Consider the following 24,950-nt stretch of genomic DNA (forward strand, 5'->3'; position numbering starts at 1 on the left):
GCAGGCGCGGCCGGGACAGTGACGGCGAGTGCAGGCGGGGGGCGCGCGTGAGGGAGTGAGGGAGCGAGGGGTGGCGGCGGGCGGAGCGGGCGTGGGGCTCGAGCCCGAGCCGAGCCGAGCCGAGGGCAGCGGCGGCAGGCGGAGACACTCCTGGCCCCCGGGCGCGTTGCTCCTCAGGGAGCGCCTCGGCAGAGCCGCTGCCTCCCGCCGCCCGGCGGACGAAGCCCCCTGCGCCCCCCGGCCCGGGCAGCGCCTCGCCGTCCTCCGCCGCCCGTCATGTCGCTCTGCCGGCGCCTGGCCCGGCTGGCCGCCCACCTGCAGGACCCGCAGAAAGTGGCCGCCTTCCAGCGGCTCTGCGGCGTGGAGGGGCCGTCGGGCTGGGCCGACGCGGAGCAGCGGAGCGGGGGCCGGGGGCCGCTGGCTAACGGCGGCCCGGCCGCCGCCGAGCGGGCCGCCGGGCCGGGATCGGGACCGGGACCGGGGCGGCAGCATCCCGCCGGCAACGGGGCCGTGCCGGGCGGCGCCGGCCCGCCGCAGGGCTCCTGGCGGAGGCGGCCGCGCCGCAACTCCCTCACGGAGGAAGACGGCAGCCAGGAGTTCTCCACGCGCAGCCGCTTCCTCTACTACCTCTTCAGCCTGGGCACGGAGCTGGGCAACGAGCTCTTCTACATCCTCTTCTTCCCCTTTTGCATCTGGAACCTGGACGCCTGGCTGGGCCGGCGGCTGATCATCATCTGGGTGTCGGTGATGTACCTGGGCCAGTGCACCAAGGATGTCATCCGCTGGCCGCGGCCTGCCTCGCCGCCCGTGGTCAAGCTGGAGGTCTTCTACAACTCCGAGTACAGCATGCCCTCCACGCACGCCATGTCGGGCACCGCCATCCCCCTGGCCCTGCTCCTGCTCAGCTGCGGCCGCTGGCAGGTACTGCTCCCCCCCCCCCCCCCCCCGGCTGGCCAGCCCCGGCTTTATTTATTGCTCGGGGTGGCTGCGCTCGTGGAGGGGGGGGGGGGAAACGCCCTTCTCTCCCAGCATGTAAAAAAGACCAAAAAAAAAAAAAAACCAAAAGAAAACCCCTCGCAGTTTAAAGTGCAGTGGCAGAGCGCCTTTTCCGTGATGGAAAGGAGCGCTTAGATAACAGCCGTTTTAGCATTTCTGTCCTCTGAATGGAGGTCCTGCTAACTCTGTGAGTGGCCAGATCAGTGTGCAGTTAAAAAAAAAAAAATCTGCGTTTCGTTCTTAGGAGTTTTTTTTCCATCTTGGCTTCTCTAGGGTTGAGTGCTTTGCACAGAGTTTGGATAAGCATCTGGTATTTTTACAGGGTTTTGGTTTTACTGACAGAACTTGATGGAAAGCCAGGAACTGAAGGGCTTTTTGCTGATCCTTCTTTGCTTTGAGTCACTTTGTAGCTTTAGCTTTCTGTTAACTATATCATTGCTTATAAACTGCAAATGCGTATTTGCGCGTGGAGGAGTAAGTGTATTTTCAGATGATTTTACCACTGTTAACGTGCTAATAATTGTCAGGAAGTGATCTGTGAGCCTTTTCAGAGCCTTTATCCAGCAAAATCTCAGCGTCTGCCTGTTGCACTTCTGAGTCGATGGGTTAAGTTAAAGGAACGCTGTTGAACATCTCGTTTACGCAGGCTACGGCACGTACTTGCAGTACTGGCTGTTGGAGTCCTTACTGTTGCACTTAATGCTAAAGAATGCATTGCAAGTATTCTTGTTCCTAAATCACTGCACCCACTTCAGCAGCAAAGGAGGGGAAATGCTCTTCCAGGCAATAGATAAACGTTTTGTATAGGCTTTTGGGGGCTTCTGTCTGTGATGCTGAAGAAATTATGCAAACTCCACTTTTAAGCTCTTAATATTTTCAAGATCTGATTATATACCTGCGTAATTAACATAAGAGATGGATCATCTTGGTAGACAGAGCTTTTTTTAAGCTTTATGGGAGACTGAGTATCTTTCCATTTACTGATCAGCAGCTCCCTGTGGTCGCAGAATGACACTTTGCAGCTTCATCTCAGTGTGCAGAATGGGTGCCTGAAAGGAGAGAAGCAGTGGAAGGTTGGAGGTTAAGAGTTGTATTTGGCTTCTCTTTAATGAAAGGTTACGTATCTACTTAGGCAGAGGTGATGTAACATGCCTGAAGGAAAGCTATCAGGGATTCCAGTTCTTTGCTAGGAAAATGTGAAATCCCATTTTGCCAGAGTTCTGCAGGCATCGGGTAATGTCATGTTTTGCAGGTATTTGTGAAATACATACTGGGAATGTAAGCATCTCCATGACTACTCTTGCAATTGATTTTATGGCAGAATAAAATCTGATTATTACTCTTGTTAGATCTGTGAGGCTGATGTCACTTAAAGACTGAACTGAATTTTTATTTCTCTGCATGTGGGAAACCTTATTTAGTAGTATCGGTCAATTATCTTTGCTCTGATGTCATGTGCTCAAAGGAGAACCCAGCCTGGCTATACAGAACCAGCAAACAGATATGTGAAATAGTATTTTTTGCCAGTGCATCAAGTTTGATCTTAGTTTGCCAATCCTGCAGCTGTGCTCTGTGAAATATTTTGGAAATTAACTAGCCATACTTATAATAGATGCATATTAAGAAGTGACAAACATTCAGCCTCTGTTAGCGTTCACTGAGAGCCGTGCTTAGGAAGTAGCGGAGCAGGGGAGGCAAAGTGTTTGAGTTTTCAAATGGTTTCATTTCTTCCTGTGAAATATGTTTGAGCAACAGACCTTTCTGAAACCAACTTCCACCGTTTCAAAGCTTTCATTTAAAAAAATAGTCCTTCTGGCTATTACGTTATTTCTAAATATTAATGAAAAGCTAACCTTTGGAGTGTTGAATGTCTTTAACTCTTTTCAGAGGTAAATCTAATTTTTCATCTGATGTGTCTGCTGTTCTCCATGTTTTACTTCCATTGAAAAGGAATAGAATTTATAAGACAATTTTCTGTCTTGCTGTTGCGGAAATTGAAGGGTTAAAAAAAAGAGCCAGACATCACAACCTCTTGGAAAGCTATTAATGACAGGAGAGCTTACAATAGCCCCTCTTTTTATTAAATTATCTCTACGTATCAATAGATCTAAACTGTTCATCGTAAACTCCCTGACAAATGTTAGAGAACGGTCTTAGTATATATTGATCAATAGATCTAAACTGTTCGTCGTAAACTCCCTGACAAATGTTAGAGAACGGTCTTAGTATATATTGAGTAGAAGGAAGCATTGCACAGACCGTGATCGTATTAGGTGAAGCCCACATCTTAGTACTCTGTCTATTCAGAAGAATCATGCTGGAACAAGAGTGAGTGTGAATTTAAGCAGAGAGCTATAGCTCTCTGCAAGGGCTCTTATTCAGGAACAAACATGACTTTAGTTTGTCACCTTGAGAAGGTTTATACTAAATGAAAGCCGCTCTTGCACTAGAACAGAGGACTGGAGTGAAAAGGGAATCACTTTCCAGTATAGCTTGTTTGCAATTTGCTTTCATTAGTCTAGGACTTCCTAGTATTGTGTGATGCTTCTTTTCTGACAAACAAATACAATCTGTAATTCCTTCCCTTTAAAAATATACGGAATAGAGTAAATCTGCAGGCTTTTATTTTTCTAGGTATGGCCCAGACTGTCCCTTCAAAACCAGAAAGTTTGAATTTCTTTTAACCTGTTGAATTAAGTTTGTGCTTTCGTAGTTTTAAATGCATATCAGTAATGCTATTACAATTATTTTCCTATTTGAATCCTATATTGGAAAGAAATTTTGACTATACATAGTAGAACTAAAATATTTGCTTATAAATACAGTTATTCCAGTAAAATATTTTCCGAGATGGTGTGTTTTGAGGACAGTTGTGATTAGTTTCCACAGTTAGAGACTTGGGACGCAGGCACTGTTCTGTACAACTGAACTTTCAGCAGCAAGCAAATAATATGTTGAAAGAATTTCCATCATAGCTAACTGTTCTGCCCATTGAGGAATGCAATTTTTCAGTTACTCCTTGCGTTATGAGAGCTTGCCTGAAATTTTTGACTCCAGCCGCATAATCTTTTTTATAGGTTTTTGTTTTAACTTTTAGCAGATCTTAGATCATAGCAAATCGTGTTTCAAAGATGTTTCAGTAACCTTGAAATACAAAGCTGATGCCAAACGCTACCTAGAATTTAGCAATATTATAGATAATGATAGTTTTCTATAGTTTTCTTTCTCTTTGAAGTTGATACCCTGAAAATAAAGGGTAAGCAGCTAAAAGACGGTGTTTCAAAAAAAAAAAATATATATAGCTGTAGATACTGATATGGTGTAGGAAACAGCACACCTTTATCACATTGGGGAAAATCTGCTTTCTTTGTAATGTTGACAGTTTAAGTCTGGTTTGATTATACAGTGTCCTTAGTGGTGAGGAAGAGAGAGTGTGAATTGCTAATTTGAATCTGTAAAATATTCCAAAGCCTCAAGCTAAGACTTCTGGAAAAAGTCTCTTTTAAGATTTTTTGATGAGGTTGAACTTTTGATTTCAAATAGATGCCAACTCATACTTGATTAGAAATGGTGCTTGAGTTAGGATGCTGCGTGAATGTGCCATAACCCTGCTATTTTATTTTGAAAAAATCAGAGAGACAGAGAAAATGCACTTTTCTCAGAGAGTTCCTCCAGGGTTCAGCCTGGCTCTGGCAGGAGCTGTTGAGCTTTGCTCCTTCCTGAGCTCTGAATTAATGAGCTGCGTCAGGAACTGCTGACTCTCACTGCGGGCCGCTGAATGAACTTTAAGTTGATATTCAGCAAGAGCCCGGGGCTTGATTCATGAGTATCTTGCCTCTGTAACTGTATTAACCACCTTTTTTTGAATGCGTTTATCTCGTGAAGTGGTTTAGAACATTAAATGTGGCAATCTTGTCCTTCTCGCTGTTTACTTGTCTGCCGGTATTATATGCAAATTCTATCCACAATGGCTGTCTTACCAGCCCACTGATGATAACGTTGGCCTAATAAGTGCTAATGCCTAAATCGTGCTAGAGTCACTCCGTTCTATGAAGATTCCTTTGACTGACATATCTCAAAGTATTTTTCAGTTTTAATTTGCTTAGTGTTCTATTGATCTTCTGTAGTATTAATTGTACAAGAATGTCATGGGGTAGCAGGTCACTTCTCTAGAAGTCCTCCATCTACACCATTGTTACTTCTGTTATTACTTCTATCAACCAAAGCTGATGAATGTAGGAAAATGAAATGGGTTTGACAGGACCTTTATTGGTATTTGAGAGAGTTCTGCTCCGTTCTGATTGAACACTACTAAATTTAATCTCTGGAATTGTCTGCCTGCTCTTTCCTTTCAAAAGGCTAACCTCTTTCATATTCCCACTGGGAATGGGGAATAATGAATTGTCGGGGTTGGACAAATAGTCTAATAAGATGCTTTAATTCTTCTCTCTGGGTGCTACAGTGGGAATTCTACAGAAGGTGGCCAGGTTCCTAGTTTGAAGTGGCCGTCCTTGTCGAAAGGCTGGAATTGTAAGTAAAATTGGTGGAGTGATAAAACTGGAAGCTAGACTTGGGTGGTCATCTCTTACATACAGTTTCTGTGGGAAGTTTATGTGTAAGAGCAAGTGCAGACTCCTCCTGGAGAAGAGATGTCTCCTTTTTTAGAGAAGCCCAAATGTATTCTTACTGAAATACTAACACGTTGTGAAGAAACTTAGGCAAGGAGATGTATGCTTGTCTAATGAGTTTTCTATCTTACGTGTGTTTCTTGAAACTTTAGGGGAAAAAAAAAACTGATGTGAAAAATGTAGCTGAAGAGGTGAACTGGAAACCCAGAATACCCATGCAGTGAAGAGCTGTTGAAATAAAGAGATGGGAATTTGGAGGGTCACAACTGGCCTTGTCTTGTGAACTTGAGTTATCAGGTCTTATTTTGTAGGGAATATTAGTGTCTGCTGGAAAAGGTGCTATGGCCTGTTTGATTCCTGCGCTCTTGAAAGTGTGAATTTGCTGAGCATAGCAACCTATTACAAATCCCACTGGGGATCTCTGCTGGGGCTGTGCAAAAGCCCGTCCCAGTAAATTGTGCTGATTGCCATTAAATAAACTTTTCAGTTTTACAAAAGCAAATCTTTACTTAGTTTAAAGGATCTTGTGGGACTATGTAAAAACAAATGCCCGAAGGTTAGAGGCAGTTGTTTTTTTTTTTTTTTTGATGAAGAGAGGATTCAAAGGAAATGCTTCACTTCTCAAGCTATTATTTTTTCTTCATGGATTGTGTACATGTAAAGCACTTTTCATACTTACAAGTAGGATGTATTGGTTAAACCTGGGAAACGTTCAATTCACAGAAAACCCACTTTTCCCAGTGCTGAGGGCATAAGCAGAGCAGGATGTAGGTGATTCTTCCAGGGTATGTTCAGGCAGGGATTGTCATTTGTCATGACTGCAAGAAGTAACAGGATCTAATTCTTACTATAAATCTAGATTTCTTTTCAGATGATGTGCAGCAGAAAATTAAACCTTTAACTTGCTTTGAAATCTTTTTCTTGGAACTTAACAAGTTCTTGTAATCACTTGTAGCACTCAGATTTCTTTATGCTCTTTAATGTTAAGGTTGGTCAGTGAAAGAAAAAAAGAAATAAATAATTGATATATGTAGCTTGAACAGTGCTATTTACTGCTTGGCCTCTTTTCAAAAGATTATTTTTTGTCTGTTTATTTTTCCTAAAGTGATTCACAGTGTTTTTTTTTTTTCTTTAAACCATCTTCCTCTTTTCCCTTCTCCTCCTCCCTGCAAATCTTTACATGTTGTGTTTTTGTAGTTACCTGAGCAATCAATGTCTCCTAGTCATTTCTATAAACAGTGATTATAGCTTTTCATACAACTATTGCCAACATATAGCCCAAACCCCTTTGTAAAAGCATGATGCTGCAAGTCCTGCTTGAATTCTTTAATCTAACTCTGCCCTAAAGGTAACTATCTCAAACTCAAGTTGAACTTCTGAGTTATCATATGCTTAAAAAAGATCATTGATCAATATTGTAGAACCCTGAAAATATTTGAAAATTAGTTTGGAACCTTTTGTACATGCTGGAAATTCCTCTAGTGCAGAATGTGCTTTTAAAAAAAATGTGAAGAAATGGGCATTTATAGTGTGTTTGAAGAACGTTCCGTTAAGAAAGAAGGAACTTTCTGACCTAGGTCAGAGCTTTCAGGACAGATTGTTTCCTTATGAGCATTTTCAAACAATGGTTCTGTTAAGACTCTTGGCATAAAGTCAGATTAAGGGGAGGGAAGAGGATAGGCACGTGAGGGGAGATGTTTTCGGTGTGATCCAGTCAGAAGCTTTCTGGCGCTTTTTAGAAGATGTAATAAAAGCAAATGGGTATTTCCCATTGAAAACATAGAGCATAAACTCTCAAAGACTTAACAGGAGGTGAATTCACTGCTATTTTCCAAAACTTACTAATTTCCTGTTCTGATTAAAACAAAATTGTGGATATCGAACTAAATTTGAGGCTTGGGAGATGAGTAATCTAGTCCATCAGACATAGTCACGAGTTTTTCTTTGACCTCATATGTGAGTTTAATTGATATGTGAATTAACCTTGAATTTTTACCCATTTTTGTTTTGCTTAAATAACATTCTTGATCTGTCCCTCGGTTATATATACATGAAGACTGGGATATTTTTCTCAACAGGTACGATGCCTTCAAAGAAACATACTCATTCAGACCTTAAAAAAAAAAAAAGTCAATGATGGTATCTTTTTCATCTCTGTATGTTGCATTTTTTCACTGCTACCTGCAATGCCTCTCTTGCTTTTCAATTCCATATGCCTTCACTTCATCTTGGAATAGCATGTGTGGCCTTCTGAAAAAGATTTATGTAAAATGGATATCAGTTATTTGATCTAATATTGAAGGTGGGAGAGTTTTCCCAGGGAGAAAACACCAGGTTATTGTTGGTTTTGAGTCAGCATATGATCTTGAAGTTGAGTTGAATAGTAAGTCAGTGTCTTTGTATAAGGTTACATTTAAAAATCACAAGGATTTTTTTTTTAATTTGGAAAAAGAAAGCAGTACATAGTTCAGTGAATGCTACCCATGCTCAAAATTGTTGAGGTGACATGCTAGCTATGGAGGTATAATGAGCTCTTGAGAGTACGAATAGGACAGATGGCCTTAGTGGAAGCATGAGGGCAGAGTGTTTGAAGTTTGTCTCTGAAGTGGGTGTTCACTAATATCCACTTCAAAGTTGCTCAGAGTATAGTGAAGAATGCAGATATGTCAATTCTTTTACTAAAAACAACAAGCTAAGAGAATGAAACCTGTTTGTTATTTCTACCTTTGCCAACTGTGATCTTCAAAAACCTTTCAGACACTTATCTGAAAGGAGAGATGATGCCAGCCTGCCTTCCAGAATGAGTAAGAAGAGCATGAATTGTGGAAGAGGTGAACTTGTGATCTGCCTTTTGTGCCTTTGTGGGTCTGATGTGGCATGCGAGGAACCATTGCTGGAATACAGCAATCTTGCTTTGGTATCTTTCATTTAAGTAGAAACTGTCAAAGTGTGTACATACAGCTGTATAGAAAAAGATCTAAACATTTTTAATTTAAGGGTAATTGATAGCTGTTAATTTTCAGATTTGTGAAGGCAGTATTTCTTCCAAAATAAGTAAGAGGCCCAAGCAAACTTAAGAAAAGGAGTTTTTGTAATTTTCTCTTCCACAAATGCTTGCAATTATTTATATTAAGGTTTCCACTTTAATTTTTAATAAATCATGCCTATGTTAAGTAGGAGACACAGTAAACTTTGGATTTCTGTTTTTCTTTGAACATTCATTTGCTGATGGGAGAGAAGCTTTGGGAAATGTACTATTTGTTGTAAAACAGGGCTGATAATGTTAATAATCTTAAGATGTTATACTCATAGCTCATCTGTGGTATTTTGGGCATTTCGTATGCCTAAGCAGTGGGAGTATATGTATAAATACTCGCAATTAAGACAGAACCAGTTTATGTATGCAAAATAAACAGGAAGTCATTTTCTAGATGAAAATGACATTTCTAACGTTTAGAAAATCCTTACTGCTACTTCAACACTGCATTATTTTTAGATAATACTTTGGGAGTCAGTTTGTCATTTGAGCATATTTTAAGGATCACAGTGATGCTTTCTGCTGCTGTTGGGACTTGGAGGCTGCTGAGCAGGAGCTCTGAGCTACGCGCTGTGTGAAAGCGTTAACATTCTCCTTTAGTCACCTGGTGTGCTTATCCCGGCATGTGAGCACACGTGCCCAGTTGCCTTATCACCTCGAGGTAGATTTTAAGCAGGTGCTACCGGTTTGGTGTTCTGGGAATTCTTGTACCTGCTGGCTGCTTTTAAAAGGCATGGGTGAAAACAAGCTGTGGAGGAGGCAGGATGTTGGGCTATTGGGCTTTGTTTGTGTTGAAGTCAGGGTCTCCCTTTAAGCTTATGCCTAGGGAGGTCAGTGGGCTGTGAAGCTACAAAGGCTACATACAGGTTTATGGTGCTCTGCAGGTGGGTTCTGGGCTTGTAGGAAGAAAATCAGATCAGTTATGGGGGCCATGCAGGAAGATATTGATGTAATGCTGGAAGAAACCAGGACAGGTGAGGGTTAAAACATTCTTTGGGTCAAATTTTATTCCTGTACTTTATATATAACGATGTCTTCTATGTTTGAAGCTACCTCACTTCAATCAGTAAAACAACTGTCAGTTCAGATAAACTGACAGTTGTCCAGGTGTACCAGTTGCGTAAAGGTGGAAGCGGAGAAGAGAATGTTTAGGGTGGGAACTAATGAAAAATTATTTAACTGTTGTATTGTGGAATATTTTTCTAGAGGAAATAAGAATAATTATTGCAAGCTTCTACTTTTTTACAGTGGACTGGATGCAGTCCAGCTAGGTATACTGTAGTGAGTAATCTGTCTTGGAAAGAAACTGCCTGGGTTTAGGGCTTCTGTGATCAATATTGGCATGCCTTAAAAAATACTGTAAATTAGCATCTAATATTATATGTCTAATACCTGTGGACAGGTCATGCTAAAGCTGTTTCAGTAAGAATAATTAGTTTAGAGGATAGGGTTTAATTTAAAAATTTTGTTTACTTAAGAATATATGGAATCGAGGTAAAAATGTCTTGGGGACAAGACAGGGAAGTGTTTCAGTTCTTGGATACAGGTGTATCCTACAGCGAACTAAGCTAGCCAGTGTTTTCTGATGCTTTCATGGCTACCTGTTCTCAATAGGATAAAAAAACTCTGGAGGAGTAGTGTGAGATATGACAGAACCAAATGCTCTTTCCAAAGTTTCTTCAAAGTTGAAGTCTCTGGCACCTTTTCCTCCTTTCCAGAACACCACCACCTCCAGAGTTCACAACCAAGAGCAGTCACTTTTATTTTCTAGAATTCAGCCTACCTTCCCTGCTATTTGAACTTCCTGTCCAGGGCTCTGGAAAAAAAGACTCCTGAAATGCACCTCTTCCTTTATGCGCCTTGTTGTTCTGGAGGTGGTGAATCTTTTCTTCCCTTGCTAGTCTCGGACAAGCAAGACCTGGTCTTGCCAGGATTTTACACCTAGCGGAGCATGCAAAGACATGCTAGAAGCTGCTCTTTACTTCTGAGGATAGGGGATCATCTGTCCCTGCATGGCATCTCTGCCCTGGCAGAGAGACTGGGGAAGAGTCTGGAGCGACTCTCCACACTCTGGGGAGAGACTGGAGCACTGCCAGGCAGGGGTTTGTGGGGCTCCAGTGTCCTCCTGGTGCAGGTAGCATTAGTTCTACCCCAAAATCAGGGGAAATGATGGTGGAGGCATAACGGGGATGAGTGAGGGGTTTACCTTGTAATGCCTCTTGGGAAGTGCAAAGATTACTTCTGTGGGTGCTGTAACTGTTATCAGCAGCTAATAACTTTGCAATCATATCTGCAGTACTGCCGTAGTATTGGCATTTGGCCATTATTAGAATAATTCTTAAAGGCAGGAAACTGAGTTTGTTGCTCCTTCTATGTTTCATTTAGAACTGAATCACTAGGAAGGTAATTTTACTTAGGTACCATTTGTAGGTAAGGGCGTACTAGGAAAAAGCCATGTTGCTACATGAATTGGAGTTTAAACAAGATGTAACACAAGTGTGAGCTTGTGCGCTTTGCTATTTTGTCATGTACGCTGGATGTTAAGAAGCGGTTTTAATGTGCAGTTTGTTTTTGGTGTGGAATGTAAGATTTCTGATTTTCTGTTAGTTTGAGGAATTTTTTTTGGTTTGTGATGTCAGCACGGTTCTGAGAACTCAAAGAATTGTGAAACAGCAAAGACTGCTAAAGACTGCTAATCTTGTCTCAAACCTTTGTTTGAAAGACTGATTTAGAAGCTTGATAATCAGTTAAGCAGCCTTCACAAAGGAGGTAGAACTTCCTCCAACGAGATTAAAGATATTTTTCTCTAATGTGGTGGATAATTCTACCCCTTGGTTCATCCATAAAAGGAGCGAAGGAAAAGGCAAGGAAAATTGCGTATAATTCTTAGTATTTATTATGAGATTCAAGTACATCGAGACTGTCTATATTGAAAATCTTTTTTGTTAAAAGTTTATTGTGGTATCACTGCTTTCATGTAGGAAGTGAAACAATCTTGGAAGCTTGCCATCTTGCCTTGTAACTGCCTCTTGTATAAAATCATTAATCTTAAAGCTGCAAAAGGAAGCTGTATCCCATCTTGCACAATATATTGCAATACGGTAGTGGGGAAAGCATTTCTTACTGTGTGGTAAGATGTGAATTAGTATACTACCTTTTATCCAAAACCTATAACATTTAAAATACTAAGTTTTTGCACTTTGATACACGCTTCTTAAAACACATTGTTCATTCCTAGTAAAGAGTCCCTTTTTATATATATACAATATTACATATATTATTATAATATTATATATTATTTTATATATAGATATATAATGTTTACTCTAAGGCTTTGGAAGTATTTTTTTTGGTGTAATTAACATGGCTCATAAGAGAACTTTATATGGGCTTGCAGAGCTCAGAGAAAATGGCTATTCCAGGAATTTCCTACTGATGCTCAAAGACTGAGCCAAAGGTTGCAAAAACTCTAAAACAGTCCATAAGGGATTAAATTCATTTGTAAATTATTATGGTTTCTGCTTTTTCAGAAGAGAGGTAAGGCTATTAGATTTTTTCCTGGGAAATTTGTTCATAATACTAATTTATTACATAGCCGTTTTGCTGCGAGTAAAACTGCTCCGCAGCTTATAACGCAAGGCTTGACACAGTCCGTACTGACAACTTAGCATACCATAACGTGGCAAGACTAACCTTCAGCTGTTGAAAAGGTATGACCAATGCCCTGAAATTGCCATATCCTGAATGAAAAGGACAGGAGAAAGTAGGTGAAAAAGTTTGGCATTATAATGGTCTGTTTAAGAAGCAGATTTATAGAAGGTGCTGTAATAGGCTTTGGTAGGCTAGGGCAAGAAAAAGGGTAAGCGTAAGTCGCATTAAGTGGTTGTTGCCGAGTCAGTTTTCAAGAATTAATTACAGAATTCTTATTGAATTTTTTTTTTGTTTGTTTTCAAATTCTAATGCAACCTCTCCATTTTTCCCTGCCAGTATCCCCTTTTGTTTGGGCTGATTCTTGCGTTCTGCTGGTGTTCTTTGGTTTGCTGTAGTCGAATTTATATGGGAATGCATTCAATTTTGGTAAGAAAATCATCGTACTAAATGTTTATGTTAATGTTGCTCTGATGTTGTGTGTTGCCATCACTTAAGTTTTTACAGTAATTGTATGTAGATTTTTAGAATGACATACCATACAGGAACAGAATACTTCGTTTTGTCCACTGGCAAACCAGTTGTTGTGATTTTGTGATTTTTTTTTTTTTTTTTTTTAAGAAAAGTTGTAGCTTTCACAAAGGTTTTCCCTGCAACTTCAGAAGTCAGCACAAAAAAAAAAAAAAAAGCCATTTCTTAAACACTCCAGATCAAGATGGGTGCTCAGCTGTTTGCTGGGCATTCCTCTCCACTTACAAAGGGGGTGCATGTTCAACTGCATGGCAGGGATGGGGCCTCCGCTAATGTGGCGTTGGGCTGCTACAGCAAGAGCTATTGATCTGGCTTGCAGAAGGCTCTGTGTGCAGGAGAGAGAGCATCCGAAGGGGCAGCTGATGCTGCTAGAGCAGCTTCCTGATCTGCGATATGCGTGCACGCTTTTCTAGGCTATCCTTAGAGTGCAGCAATCATGTGGAAACTAGAAGAAAGTAATGTTAGTACTTGCACCCAAACCCATTTTAGCTGTTTCTTAGGCATCCCTAAAACAGCTGGATACTCCATAAAGTTTAATAGACTTAAGCAGTGTGGATTAACTGTCTAGTTGTTTTCTGCATTATTCTTATTTCTCTAAGTTCTTATTTGTTAAACTTAGAATTGATACAAATAATAATGTTAGTGCTTGGGTGCAAACTAAAGATTAGTTAGCAGTTACACTAGTTTCTATACAAGTGCTTTTGAGAATAGCACTGCATGAGGGTCTCTGTCATAAGATGTGATGGCCAGGTGAAATAACTTTTGTTTACATTTTTCTCTATTTATCAAGATTTATAATACTGGAATTCTTAGATCTTTTTAGAAAATTGGTGATGTATGGTTGTTTTTGTTGTATTTGCTTTTGTTGCATGGCATAAAGGAAAATGCATTGCTATGAACTATATTGAAATCATCTCCAGTGTTTTATTTTAGAAAGGAGGGGGGTTACGCTTTAACTGAGTTATCATCCAAACTTGAATTCTTATTTTTAGTGTGAAAAGACTAGCCTTCAGCCAGCCATTTGTAGAGTTCAGACTTCATTGCAGCATCTTTAATGCTTAAACTGTTATGTCTGTATTCCTAACAAATGAATGTAGAGCCCTAAACTCCTGTAGGTATCCAGAAATGGAGGAGAGAGCAACCTTTAAGAAAGAACTTTAAATTAATTTGACAATGAAAAAAAGTCTAAGGCTTTACTACTTCTGTAGAAAAACATAAACTAGTGTGTATTGCTAAATACAGCATTATATTGTGTGATAGAAATGAAAGAACACTGGGTTTGTTTTCATGGAAACTTTTTTTTACATGCTCAGTTACACTGTACACCTATAGAGTATTCAGAGGAGGTGCATTGCTTGTGAAATGCATATTTGGAACAAATTTGAAATTTCTCTTGCAAGAAGACAGAAACCTTGGTGGTTAGGGAATTTCTTGAAGCATTAGTGGAATGTTAAAAGCATTCGTAGTTCTGAAAACTTGGATATCAAAGGTGTGCATCTTCCATGAAGTACTTCATGCATGTCTCTGTTAGAAGGTATTACTTTGAAAACTAAGATCTTTCCACATGCACGCTTAAATAAAAGTAAATTGTATGTGGGAGTTTAACAGAGTAGTTAAAGAATCCATACAATAGCTAAGAGTGCATGTCAAACTTCTGTTAATTTATACTCTTTGATGAACTTGGCCTACAGTTGAGATTTAACTGATGCTTTTTAGCAGTGTTAGTGTGGAAATTGATGACTAAGGTTACAAAGTGTAGACTTTTTCTCTATAGTGTAGATCATTTGGAGAAATTTTGAAATCTTATACAGTAAGTGGCTTTTTACTGCCCACTTAGGTTTCACTTGTCATCTTGACACATTGCTTCATTGGTGTTTTTGCAATAGTTATTTAGGGGAGGAAGAATGCTGCAGTAAAGCAAGACAGTGAGGACAAAAATGCTAGCTCAGTAGTTGTGTGTTCTTAGATGTTGTAGAAGTTGTTTTCCCCTCACTCTCCAGTACTACTATTGTTGCTAGTGTGCAAAATATACATATGGTTGCACACAAACTCAGCATATCGGAACATTTCAAAGGCGTTAGAGAACGGTATGATTTCAAAATTAAAATGCATATAAGGAATAACGAAGTAATTTATGCTGATGTTGAAGTGGTATTTATGTAGCAAAGAAAGAATTAACAAGTAACTGGTAAATTTATATACTGGTAAATCCTGTTTAAGGAAGTGTATAGTAGGAAGTTTATCCCCTTGACCACCCCTCTGTGATTGGTGGTCAGAATAAGACACATGAAGATAACTGGGAAACTTCTTTTTCCTCCAGCTTGCATTGTGTCCTGACCTGCTGTTTAACCAGGAATGTCAAGATACTATAGCTGTGCCAAAAAGTAGTTGTTAAGGAATGATTGAAGGAAAACCGATTCTTGATTTAGTTCTGTGTAGTTAACAGTATGGTGCTCAAAGTCCAACTAACTAAAGCTAAGCTCCTCTAGAACAGTGGGCATCATTCCAGCTTCCTTCTTAGGAATAAGCAGCCCCTTTTCTTTTAAAGTTCCCACACAGGAACAGTTAGTTTCCAAAAAGGGTAAACGTTTTTAAAAAAACAAAACAAACCCACCCACATAAAACCTACTCAAAGGGGTGTGCATTTGAGTACCATGCTAATGGCTAGGATTTCACTTACCAAATATTCTAAATAACCAATGAACGAAGTTGTTGTGGTTGAAAAACAAAATTAGTTATTGAAAAGGATATAAAAGAAATCATCAAACTGAAGCACAGATACCTGTAATGTCCAAACTGGAAGACTACAAATTGGCAATCTGAATGTAAAGCCACTAATAAGGCCAAAGAGGTTTTCGAGGATTACTTGCTAAAAGGACAAAAGCAGGAAGCCTGGTAGCGAGTGGTAAAGCTGGTAGATGAAGTAAGTGTAAAAAGAGCACATGAAAACAAGGCAGTTGCAGAAGAGCTGAATGATTAATTTGCGTTACTCTTTGCAGCAAAGTGATTAGGAGGTTCCCAAGTCAGAACCGTTTCTATGGAGCATGAATGGGATGAACTGGTATTTCACGAAATGTCTTAGAACAAAGTCATGCAACAAAAGCAATGCATTGTGTAGACTAGGTTATTCAGCAGTTTCATATTTGAAATCTCTATGGTTTTTGAGTAAGTACAATTAACCATTTATCTGTTATATAAATATAAAACCACGGTACCTAAGGTGCGGGGAGGAAGGACGGTAAGTGTGGCAGAAGGCTTTCAGGAGTGATTTTGAAATGTGCAAGTCTGACTTGTGGAAGTGAGTAAAAATGATTCATTGAAGAAGGAGCAGTGTAAAAGTCACACCTCCTGGCTCTTAAGGAAAAGCTGATAGCATGCAAATGAACGTGGTCCAGTCAGTAGTGCCTGGATTTCTGAAAAGCTTTCAGTAAATGATTTCTGAAAAGCTTTCAGTTTTTTTTCACAAAAAACAAAGGTGACCAAAGTTGTAGATAATGCTGTACAATTGAATGATAACCAACAGCAGGTGAAATCTAATGATAAACTGAAAAGAAATGGAGTAGCTTTAATTAAGAAAAGACATTTAAAAAAAAAAAAAAAGAAAATCAAGTATTGAGCCATTGAAGTTCCCTCTTTCTTTCCTTCAGTAGTTGCACAATTGGAAGTGGTTCTCCGTTCTTCAAGTATTGTTTACCCATGAATTGGGATTCTGTGACAGTCTAAGCTGCTCTAACTTCTAGCTGCTGTGCTCCTCTCCTGTCTTACCAGATGTCCCTACCACCCTTCTTTTGTGCTGGCCATGATGCTTGGATTCAGTGTTGAGCTGTTGCAGCATGCTAAGTTGGTGGAATTTTATGTTTTGTTTTGTTTTGTTTTTTTTTTTCAGCTGGGCTAACTTTGTGGTGACTGTGGGCTGGAATGGCCTGATCCTGGACAAGGACCATTGTAGTCAGCAGATAGGTAGATCTGCAACTTCAGAAAAGAACAGGAACAGAAAATGGTTAGCTTCATTTGATTACAATGCAGGTGTCCTATTAATAGGTGGTTGAATGCAATTTCTTATATTGCCCTTAAAATAAAAGTAGACTTAACCTTCTACAATAAATCTGAAAAGGTGGGAATCCACAAGTGGCTTTTAGCAACAGAGCAACTAGACTTATCTCCATGCTAATGCAACTTAATAACTATTTCAGAAATTAATTTACGCTGAAACCATATCTTTATCTCTCTTCAACAGGACGTTATTGCTGGATTTCTGTATGCTATTCTCATCTTGGTTGTCTTCCATCCAATTGTGGACCTGATTGATGACTTCAACTTAAGTTACAAATATGCACCATTAATTATCATCAGTCTCCATTTAGCCTTGGGCATCTTCTCTTTCACTCTAGACACCTGGAGCACATCACGAGGAGACACAGCTCAGATACTGGGCTGTGGTGCTGGAGTAGCCTGTGGCTCTCATGTTAACTACATGTTGGGTCTGAACCTAGATCCTCCTCCCGATATGTTACCGTTATCTCTTTCCTCTCTCACTGTGACTGTGTTTGGAAAAGCCATATTGCGGTTGTTAATTGGAGTAGTAATTCTGTTATTAACAAAAATAGTGATGAAAAAAGCCACTATTCCGCTGGCATGTAAAATATTCCGCATACCACACGATGATGTACGGAAAGCAAGACAACGCATGGAAGTTGAGCTTCCCTATCGCTATATTACATATGGAATGGTTGGGTTCTCCCTCATGTTTATTGTCCCTTGTCTCTTCCAGTTTATTGGTCTGTCTTGATGCAGATTCATCCCTTTAAATAGGGGGAATGGAGATACTTGATTTTTTTGAAAAGATGCACTAGTTTGCTAAGGGAAGGCCAGTGAGTTTGGCTTTAGCAGGGGTCTTCACTTCAACAGCAATACACAGCAGGCAAAGCATTTAAAGGACATTGCATGTCTCTGGTATGGTACGTGGCCAGAAGTCAAATATCAGTCCCTGAGAAGTGCTGAACTCTATAAATGCTGTGTCTAGATTTATTGCTGTAGCAAAGTGTGTGTTTGTGCGCAAGAAGCAAAGAATCATCTAAAACATCTCTCATAGTGTACCTGTATACTTGGACATTTTGACAGGTATGTCCGACAGCTAATCAGAAAGCTCCATTCATGATCTGTTTGCCATTTCATAATAATTTATTCAAGTTGTTGGACCACAAACTGCTAAATTATTTGTTTTGCTTTATTTTTCCCTAAACCTTGTTTCAAGATGTTTCAGCTAATGGGTATTTTGAATGGACCAAACTTGCAATGAGGTTGGATTTTTCTGACGAACAAACAGAAGTTTTTTTTTTCTTTAGTCCCTTTTACACAGTAAAATGTCTGCCTTGGCATTGGGGTTAGATATCAAAGGAGTATGTAAGATTCAGGTACTGTATTTTATGGCTTGATAACTGTGCCTTTCTCCTTTCTGTTGCTAAATTAAGAAATGCCATGTATACTGTGATGTAAAAATGATTCATTTTATTTTAGATCGTACATAATTAGGCAGATATTTTTAAATGTTTGTCCACATTACTGGCATGGTTAAAGTTAAACAGAATATTCAGTTTAGTCTGTTTAAAATTGCATAAATGAAATGATCCAAGAGTTGTGTCCTTAGGCTCAAAAGGTTGTGAATGGACAATAATCCCTTTTGTAGGTGTTTTTTTAATGTGCATCGTAAGTTACTGGTAGAGGATATATTTTTCTGCAGATCGTTTATACAGTGGACGGATGTTCAGAATTAGTTATCTAAAAATATAAACAATAAAAATAACCATCCTACTAAGAAATGGGCCTCATATATTATTATTCCAAACAGACTTAGAGGACCATTGTTTTTAGAGATGTGCTTAGAAAATCTAATCATACTTCTATAAAAACTATATGTATTTTTATTCTTTTACATGCTATATGTTGAGAATCACTTTTTACCCAGTTTAGACAGCTATAAAACAAAATAGTGATCAAATTAAAATTTTGATCATTTTGATAGGCAGGTCTCAGCGCTCGAAAGACAATGTTGTCAATGCATAAACGGTTTGTGTGCGTATCTAGGTTTTATTGAATAATAATGCACTTTCATCTTTTTAAAGTTCCTTTTCCACCTGATGAGTAGGACATGATCCTTGAACTGTAATTTCATGTGCCTTTGTTTTGAATTTCATTTTGTCTATGTGATTTTTTTTTTTTTTTTTTTTGGATTACCTAAGCTGTTCTTTCCATGTCAGGAACTGTCTTATTGCAGCATTCTGGCAAGACATGAATTGCTTAGTTTTGTATCAGTAAATTTTTTCAGGAAAAACGTAATTTGATTAGGAAGTCTAGTGAATAATTTAGCTACAAGACAAAGCTTACATTTTTGTAAAAAAATACTTAGAATTGGAAGATTACTGTATTGGAGATATGAGCTCCAAACTCTGTTAATATGTAAATTAACAAAATTAACTTCTTATCTCTTTCCTCCTTAAAGCAGTCAAAGTGACGGTACGCTGGCATTAGAAGATGCGAAAATTTGACTTTTCCGATGTGCGTTTAGTATGCACTGTTATGAATGTACTCAAAAGAATTGACAGTGCGTTAAACTACTTTTATAGTTGAGATTTATCTTGTAGAAAACTTCTAGCTTCTTTCAGTACATATTTCTATGTTTGATTTTTCTGTCTGTTCCTTTGTTGCAGTTTTTATGCTGAATGTGCAGTAAATCAGTTATCAAGGTTTTGAGGGAGGGATTTCCACTGATATGGCTTTGCACACTAAGATAGAGATCGAATAAATAACTGAGGGGCAGGTATATAAAAAGGCTTTTTGCTTAAAGCCCTGAACAGGTATTGTCATTCTAATGATACTAAATTAGCCTGAAGACTAGGGAAAATAATACTAATAGGAAGGCTTCCTCTGAAATTGAGGACATATTTTCCTTAAATATTCTAGCTTTACACTTTATAGTGAAGAATGTTTAAATTGCAGCACAGAAGGGACAGTTTAAGCAAAACTTATTTTTTTAAGGTACATACTTGCTGTTAAGACTTTTAGGAACTTGAAGTTTACAGCACAGGATTGTTCTTAACGCTGTATTTTATAGCTGTGCTCTGTCATACTAATAATGGAAAAGAAAACCTACTGTAGAAATTTTAGAATGGGTGAAAAAATCATATGCAATCATGACTTTCAGCAGACTAAGGAAAATTGCACTGTAGCTCATTCTACTGTTATTCATATATATATATATATATATATTATATTTTTATACATTATATTGGGTAACTTCAAAATATCATGTCCCGTATAGCGTACTCTGCAGGAAATGGATATCAGAATGTTGGTTTATACAGCACCTTTACAACCCTATCTCTAGACTGCAACTGCTTTACTGAAGTTTACATGAATAAAGTTTTACTGTTCTATTTTCATGTTCTATAAGGGGCTATGCTTAAGAGGGCAGTTTAGCACAAAATATCATGCAATATGAATACTATTATAGAATAGAGCAAGAAAGGCAGGAATGCAAAAACATAGATTTTTTTTATTTTAGTATATTTTTGATTAATAGTATCTTAAGATTCCTTCACATCAGTCATAACAAAACAATAAGTAAAACTTGAACACTTTCTTTGCCCTAAACTCTTGCTAGAGTTGAACATAAATGTTTGTTGTGTGAACATCAGCTGGTACCAAATTATTTATAGGAACTTGAAGTTCCTACTTGAAGAAGTTTAACGTAGCTTTAAGAAGGTAGTTAAATGTCTTTTCGGAAGGATAATACATTTGAAAGCTTTTGAAGCAGTGCAGAAACAATTATTCATGTGTCACTGCTAGTGAACTTTCTCAGTTCTAGGTTGTATAGTCCTAAAAAGAAAATTAATACTATTTTATAGAAGCAGATGTAGATATACATTTATTACAAAAAGGTATGAACAATGTTTATCTTATCTGATTACTATATGCAATATAAAACTGACACTAATGATAGCGTAGAGTGTAATTAAACACAAAATTCTGTTTCCCAAAAGGCTGGAGAGACCCTAATTAGTCTCAAGATACCTGCCTTAAACATAGGAGCAGAACTTTTTTCTGACCTGGCCCTCAAATAGGACTAGCATAGACATCGCATCTTGGGTATATCTTTAGAATCTGTTCTTTTGAAAAAAGTTGCATGTTTACATGAAAGCTATTACTTTTGCTTCCTGGGATAGAAACTGGGGTTGAAGCATCTTTCTTCTGTGTGATCACATATAAAGCTCTTGCGCCTCTGATCACATATGCCTTAATACTAACCTTGCAAATTGAAAAAAGAAAAAAAAAGAGCTATTTTAAGGTAAATTGGCAAACCAAAGGAAGTAGTATTTTGTTTGCTTAATCGGAACCTTGTTTTAAGTTCCTGAAAAGACAGAAAGACGCATTTTTTTTTTTTTTAAAAAGCATCTCTAAATGTATTGTGTTTTGGGGATTTTTTTATTTGTTTGTTTTAACCAAACAGTGTTAACATATCTGGATTTTTAAAGCTATCATGTTTTCCTTTGCTATTATATTTTAGTATTTCTTTCACTATTTGTTACTCATGTCTTGTTTATTTCCTAGGGAATGTCCTGAATTATTTGTAAGTAGTTGCAAAAATAGTGCTTATGTAAAGATTGTCATTTTGAACTTGTAAATATTTAAGGGCTGTTAGTGGCTGTTAGCTGCTCAAATACATAAAAACAAACCTTGCATGCTATAAGTAAATACATCTGTTGTGCTGAAAGTTGTTTGTATTCCAGTATTTGCTTTCTCGACATGAAAGAAGATTTTTAACACATAATATATAAGATATTTAATAATTCAATGATGTAAGAGGGCATAGCTGTCTAACCCCTATTAATTTTTGGGGGAAGTTCTGTATTTAGTTCCTTACGTACTACACTGAAAGTGAACCCTGAATGTCATGTCCGTGCTCTGACATGCATATAGGCATGAGTGTGTATGTGACCTGACTTACCTTCTAAGATAGAAACGTAATGTCTTTGCTTTTGAGAACCGAGAGATTGTTGTTTATAAAAACATACTTAGCCCAGTTTTACAAGACTTTTAAAGAGTGTAAGTTGGAAGCAGTTTCTTAGCTGGAACTAGTTGTATGTTTACAACAGTGAATTGATGTCTTTCCCTCTGAATCATAACCATGTTGAATGACAAGATCCCAGAATAACATCCGCAGACAGAATAATAGAAGGAGAATTAATTGTGGGGGGTATTGTGACTCAAAACTTACTGTACTATAATTGGTTCTCAAGGGTTTTTTGTCTAATTTAGAATGTTTCTGGATTGTACAGTTTGCTATATTCTACAAGTTACTTTGAAGAAACTTTGACTTTTGTGTGGAAGTTTCATTCAGTGACTTGATGCAGGATACTATTCTAGCCAAAAGCTTAAGTGGCCTTTTTGTTTTGGCACAAAATATAGGCCTATTTTAAAACTGACCGTGAGTGTCATATTTGTCAAATCAATAGATTAGCTGGATCACTAATGTTGTTTTCTTCCTACAGTACTTCTTGCATCAAAAGCAAAATACCCTATAATTTGAAAACAAAATCAGATACCATGTGGCAGAGAGGATATTGCTCTTCAGGGGTTCTCTAAACTGCGAGTATCACATGCTGCAGATTAAGCAAACTTACTATGCATTGGAAAATTTTTTTTGCACTCCATTCTTCACCGGAAGTAATTTGCATGTTGGTAAGAGTCCATTTAACAAAATGAAATAAAGCAATATGTGCTTGCAATATATAATCAACTGTTCCTGTAGGATCAAAGAATAGAGATTACGTAGGAGAATAGTACTGTAAAGATGCTGACTAGTAAGTGTAAACAAAAGCCCTATCAATTTGGAGCATTTTATTAGTACAGGAAAAACAATTAGTAAATTTTCGCACAACGTTGTTAAAGTGTAATGAAAATTAAGGCTGATAATCCTGAAATAGAAACAAATTTGTAATACAATGCAAGTAATTCAAAATACTGTAATTGGAAAAGATCAGTCCAGGAGATAGTAACTTGAAAAGTAAGAGCAAAGTCTGAGTGAGATTTTGTACTAAACTTCATGCACTTAAATACAATGCCAAAATTTGGCCTATACTTGATTTATATGGGATCTGTAGGACAATACAGATGTGTGTAAATATATATTTTTGCATATTGGAGTTTAATTTTTTTATGTGTAGGTTTTTTTGTTATTGTGTTTCCTGATAAAGCAACTGTCCATAAAACATAAAATAGCTTTGTCTGTATTAGGTGAGGCTGTATGTTAGTAGTATTTCAGGAAATAATGCAGTTCTAGCCCCCAGACTCTCAACCTCTTAGAGAACTTTTTTCCTAATTTGGGGGGGGGGGGGGGAAGCTTTCAAGCACAAGCCCTGAATTAATTGAGGATCACAGAACGGTTGCGGTATTACAGTGTACAACCTGATAGTTAAAAATTAATACATCTGAACTTTTTTGTTATTGTTAATGCTTTTGTATGCATTGTACACTTTCTGCAGTTGTCAACTAATATTTAAACTCTCATTAACTGGTAACTGAAGTGTTTACCTTCACCTGCAATGAGTGGATAATAAACTACTGTTGGATTCAAATGTGTTCTGTCATCTGTACTGCTTCCAGTGCTAAGAGGGACATAATATGTGGTTGGATACATGTCATAAGGGTAAAGCATTGATCAGAAAAAAAAATTACATTTGTATCATCATATAGCAAAAACTGTTAGAACAATGTTATGTCTTTTAAGATTTGTTATTTTGAGACGCACAAATTTAGGAAAAAGAATGAAAAGATACCAAAGTGATTTTTTTTCTGTCTTAATCTGGACTGTTTAATTTCATATGCGGAATAATAAAGCAAGTCATTGATCGAACTACATGAGGATATTTAAGTCCTATCTTTCTATAGCTGTTCTCTTTTCTCAGTGTCACACACTGATAAATGTATATGGAAACATGCCCCTACTTTGTATCTGACAAGAAACTTGCTTTCTAGGCAAGTGCTTGCTGTGGAGAGGAAGAAATAGCTTCATGAGCTCTGGACCTACTGAAGGTTGCGTTCCAGTAGATTTATCTGATGGCTGATTTGACTTACGCTGCAGCTTTAGTTTAATTGAGATAGCTCAGTCCTTATTTGAAATCAGAATCCTCATAGAAAACAGCCACGTGAATTTGTATCTTCTTGGGCTACCTTCCAGTAACTTTTCCTGTCCTGTCAAATTTGCTTGAAAATTGGCCTTTTCCCCCCCACCTCAGGCTATTGATTATAGCCTTTCTTGAAATACATGTAGGCAGCATGTTTGCATGAGTTTTGCTTCCTTAGTAAACTGGGCTAATTGCAGAATACAATCTCAAGCACTGGATTTTATTATCATGACTCATCATTCCTAAGAAGCTGCAACTCTGCTATGTAATACACAAACATGAGAAAGTACTGGTTCATTTGCTTGCTATTTGCTTTGTAGAAAATGTCTTGCATTAGTTAAAAGCAAGTTCCTGCCCAAAAGCTTAAACCTTCAGTGCACTGGGAATTGCCCCATCTCCCTTTTATATTTTGTAATATAGAATTCCCTGTGCCTTACAGCAGTATGTCAAGAAAAGTTACATGTAGAGACATCATTATCTTTTCCAAAAATTTTCCTTATCACTTCTTTAATTGTCAAATACTTATACCCTATATTGTTGACTGAACTGAATGCTCTGGATTGATACAAGTGATTTAATCTGTCCGAGTGCAATAACTTCTGGTTGAGATGGCAAATACTTTGTTTACAGATGATGTGTTTTAGGTCTAAAGCAACCCTACCTTAGGTAAGGCTGTTCTGCTTGGTTTTCTTCTGGAGAAAGAAGGCCAAATCTTTGCTCTCTGCCACTAGGACATTGCAGTTTTGTTTTGTGTTTTCCCCTAGCCGATGTGCAGTTGAATGTGGATATACTCATACTCCAAAAGGGACTGGTAAGTTTCCCTAACTTGGAGAAGTGGGAGCTATTTTGGCTTAGAACTGTGATTCTCTGTTATGGTAGCTAGGTAAGAGTCCACCTGTTCTACAGAAGGGTGTATTTTTTTCATAA

The 24,950-nt window shown here is 38.2% G+C and overlaps 1 protein-coding gene and 1 long non-coding RNA gene across 4 annotated transcripts in view; one reads left to right on the forward strand and one right to left on the reverse strand.

Annotated features, from left to right (window-relative positions):
- LOC104141413 (uncharacterized) overlaps positions 1–24,950 on the reverse strand; it is a 42,082-nt gene that overhangs the window by 11,404 nt on the left and 5,728 nt on the right. The window contains exon 1 of one of the 3 annotated variants that reach the window (XR_011141692.1): positions 628–947. This is a non-coding gene — a long non-coding RNA (uncharacterized lncRNA). Of the gene's footprint in view, positions 1–627; positions 2,046–24,950 lie in introns of those variants that run through there. The other 2 variants (XR_011141694.1, XR_011141693.1) reach the window with 2 other exon arrangements.
- Positions 33–23,474, forward strand: SGPP1 (sphingosine-1-phosphate phosphatase 1). The gene is made up of 3 exons (XM_068947335.1): positions 33–921; positions 12,649–12,738; positions 17,078–23,474. Exons 1-3 carry the CDS (start codon positions 277–279, stop codon positions 17,627–17,629), a joined length of 1,287 nt encoding a protein of 428 aa, XP_068803436.1. The 5' UTR covers positions 33–276; the 3' UTR covers positions 17,630–23,474.

Source organism: Struthio camelus, chromosome 5 (genome assembly GCF_040807025.1).
Source record: "Struthio camelus isolate bStrCam1 chromosome 5, bStrCam1.hap1, whole genome shotgun sequence".
In the NCBI taxonomy this organism is placed as follows: Eukaryota; Metazoa; Chordata; class Aves; order Struthioniformes; family Struthionidae; genus Struthio; species Struthio camelus.

Bases quoted from the DNA above. Each gene is read 5' to 3' on its own strand.
- SGPP1 (XM_068947335.1), top strand. From the start codon at position 277: ATGTCGCTCTGCCGGCGCCTGGCCCGGCTGGCCGCCCACCTGCAGGAC. The intron at 922-12,648 runs GTACTGCTCCCC...TTTCCCTGCCAG, and splicing joins TCAGCTGCGGCCGCTGGCAG to TATCCCCTTTTGTTTGGGCT. The intron at 12,739-17,077 runs GTAAGAAAATCA...TCTCTTCAACAG, and splicing joins TGGGAATGCATTCAATTTTG to GACGTTATTGCTGGATTTCT.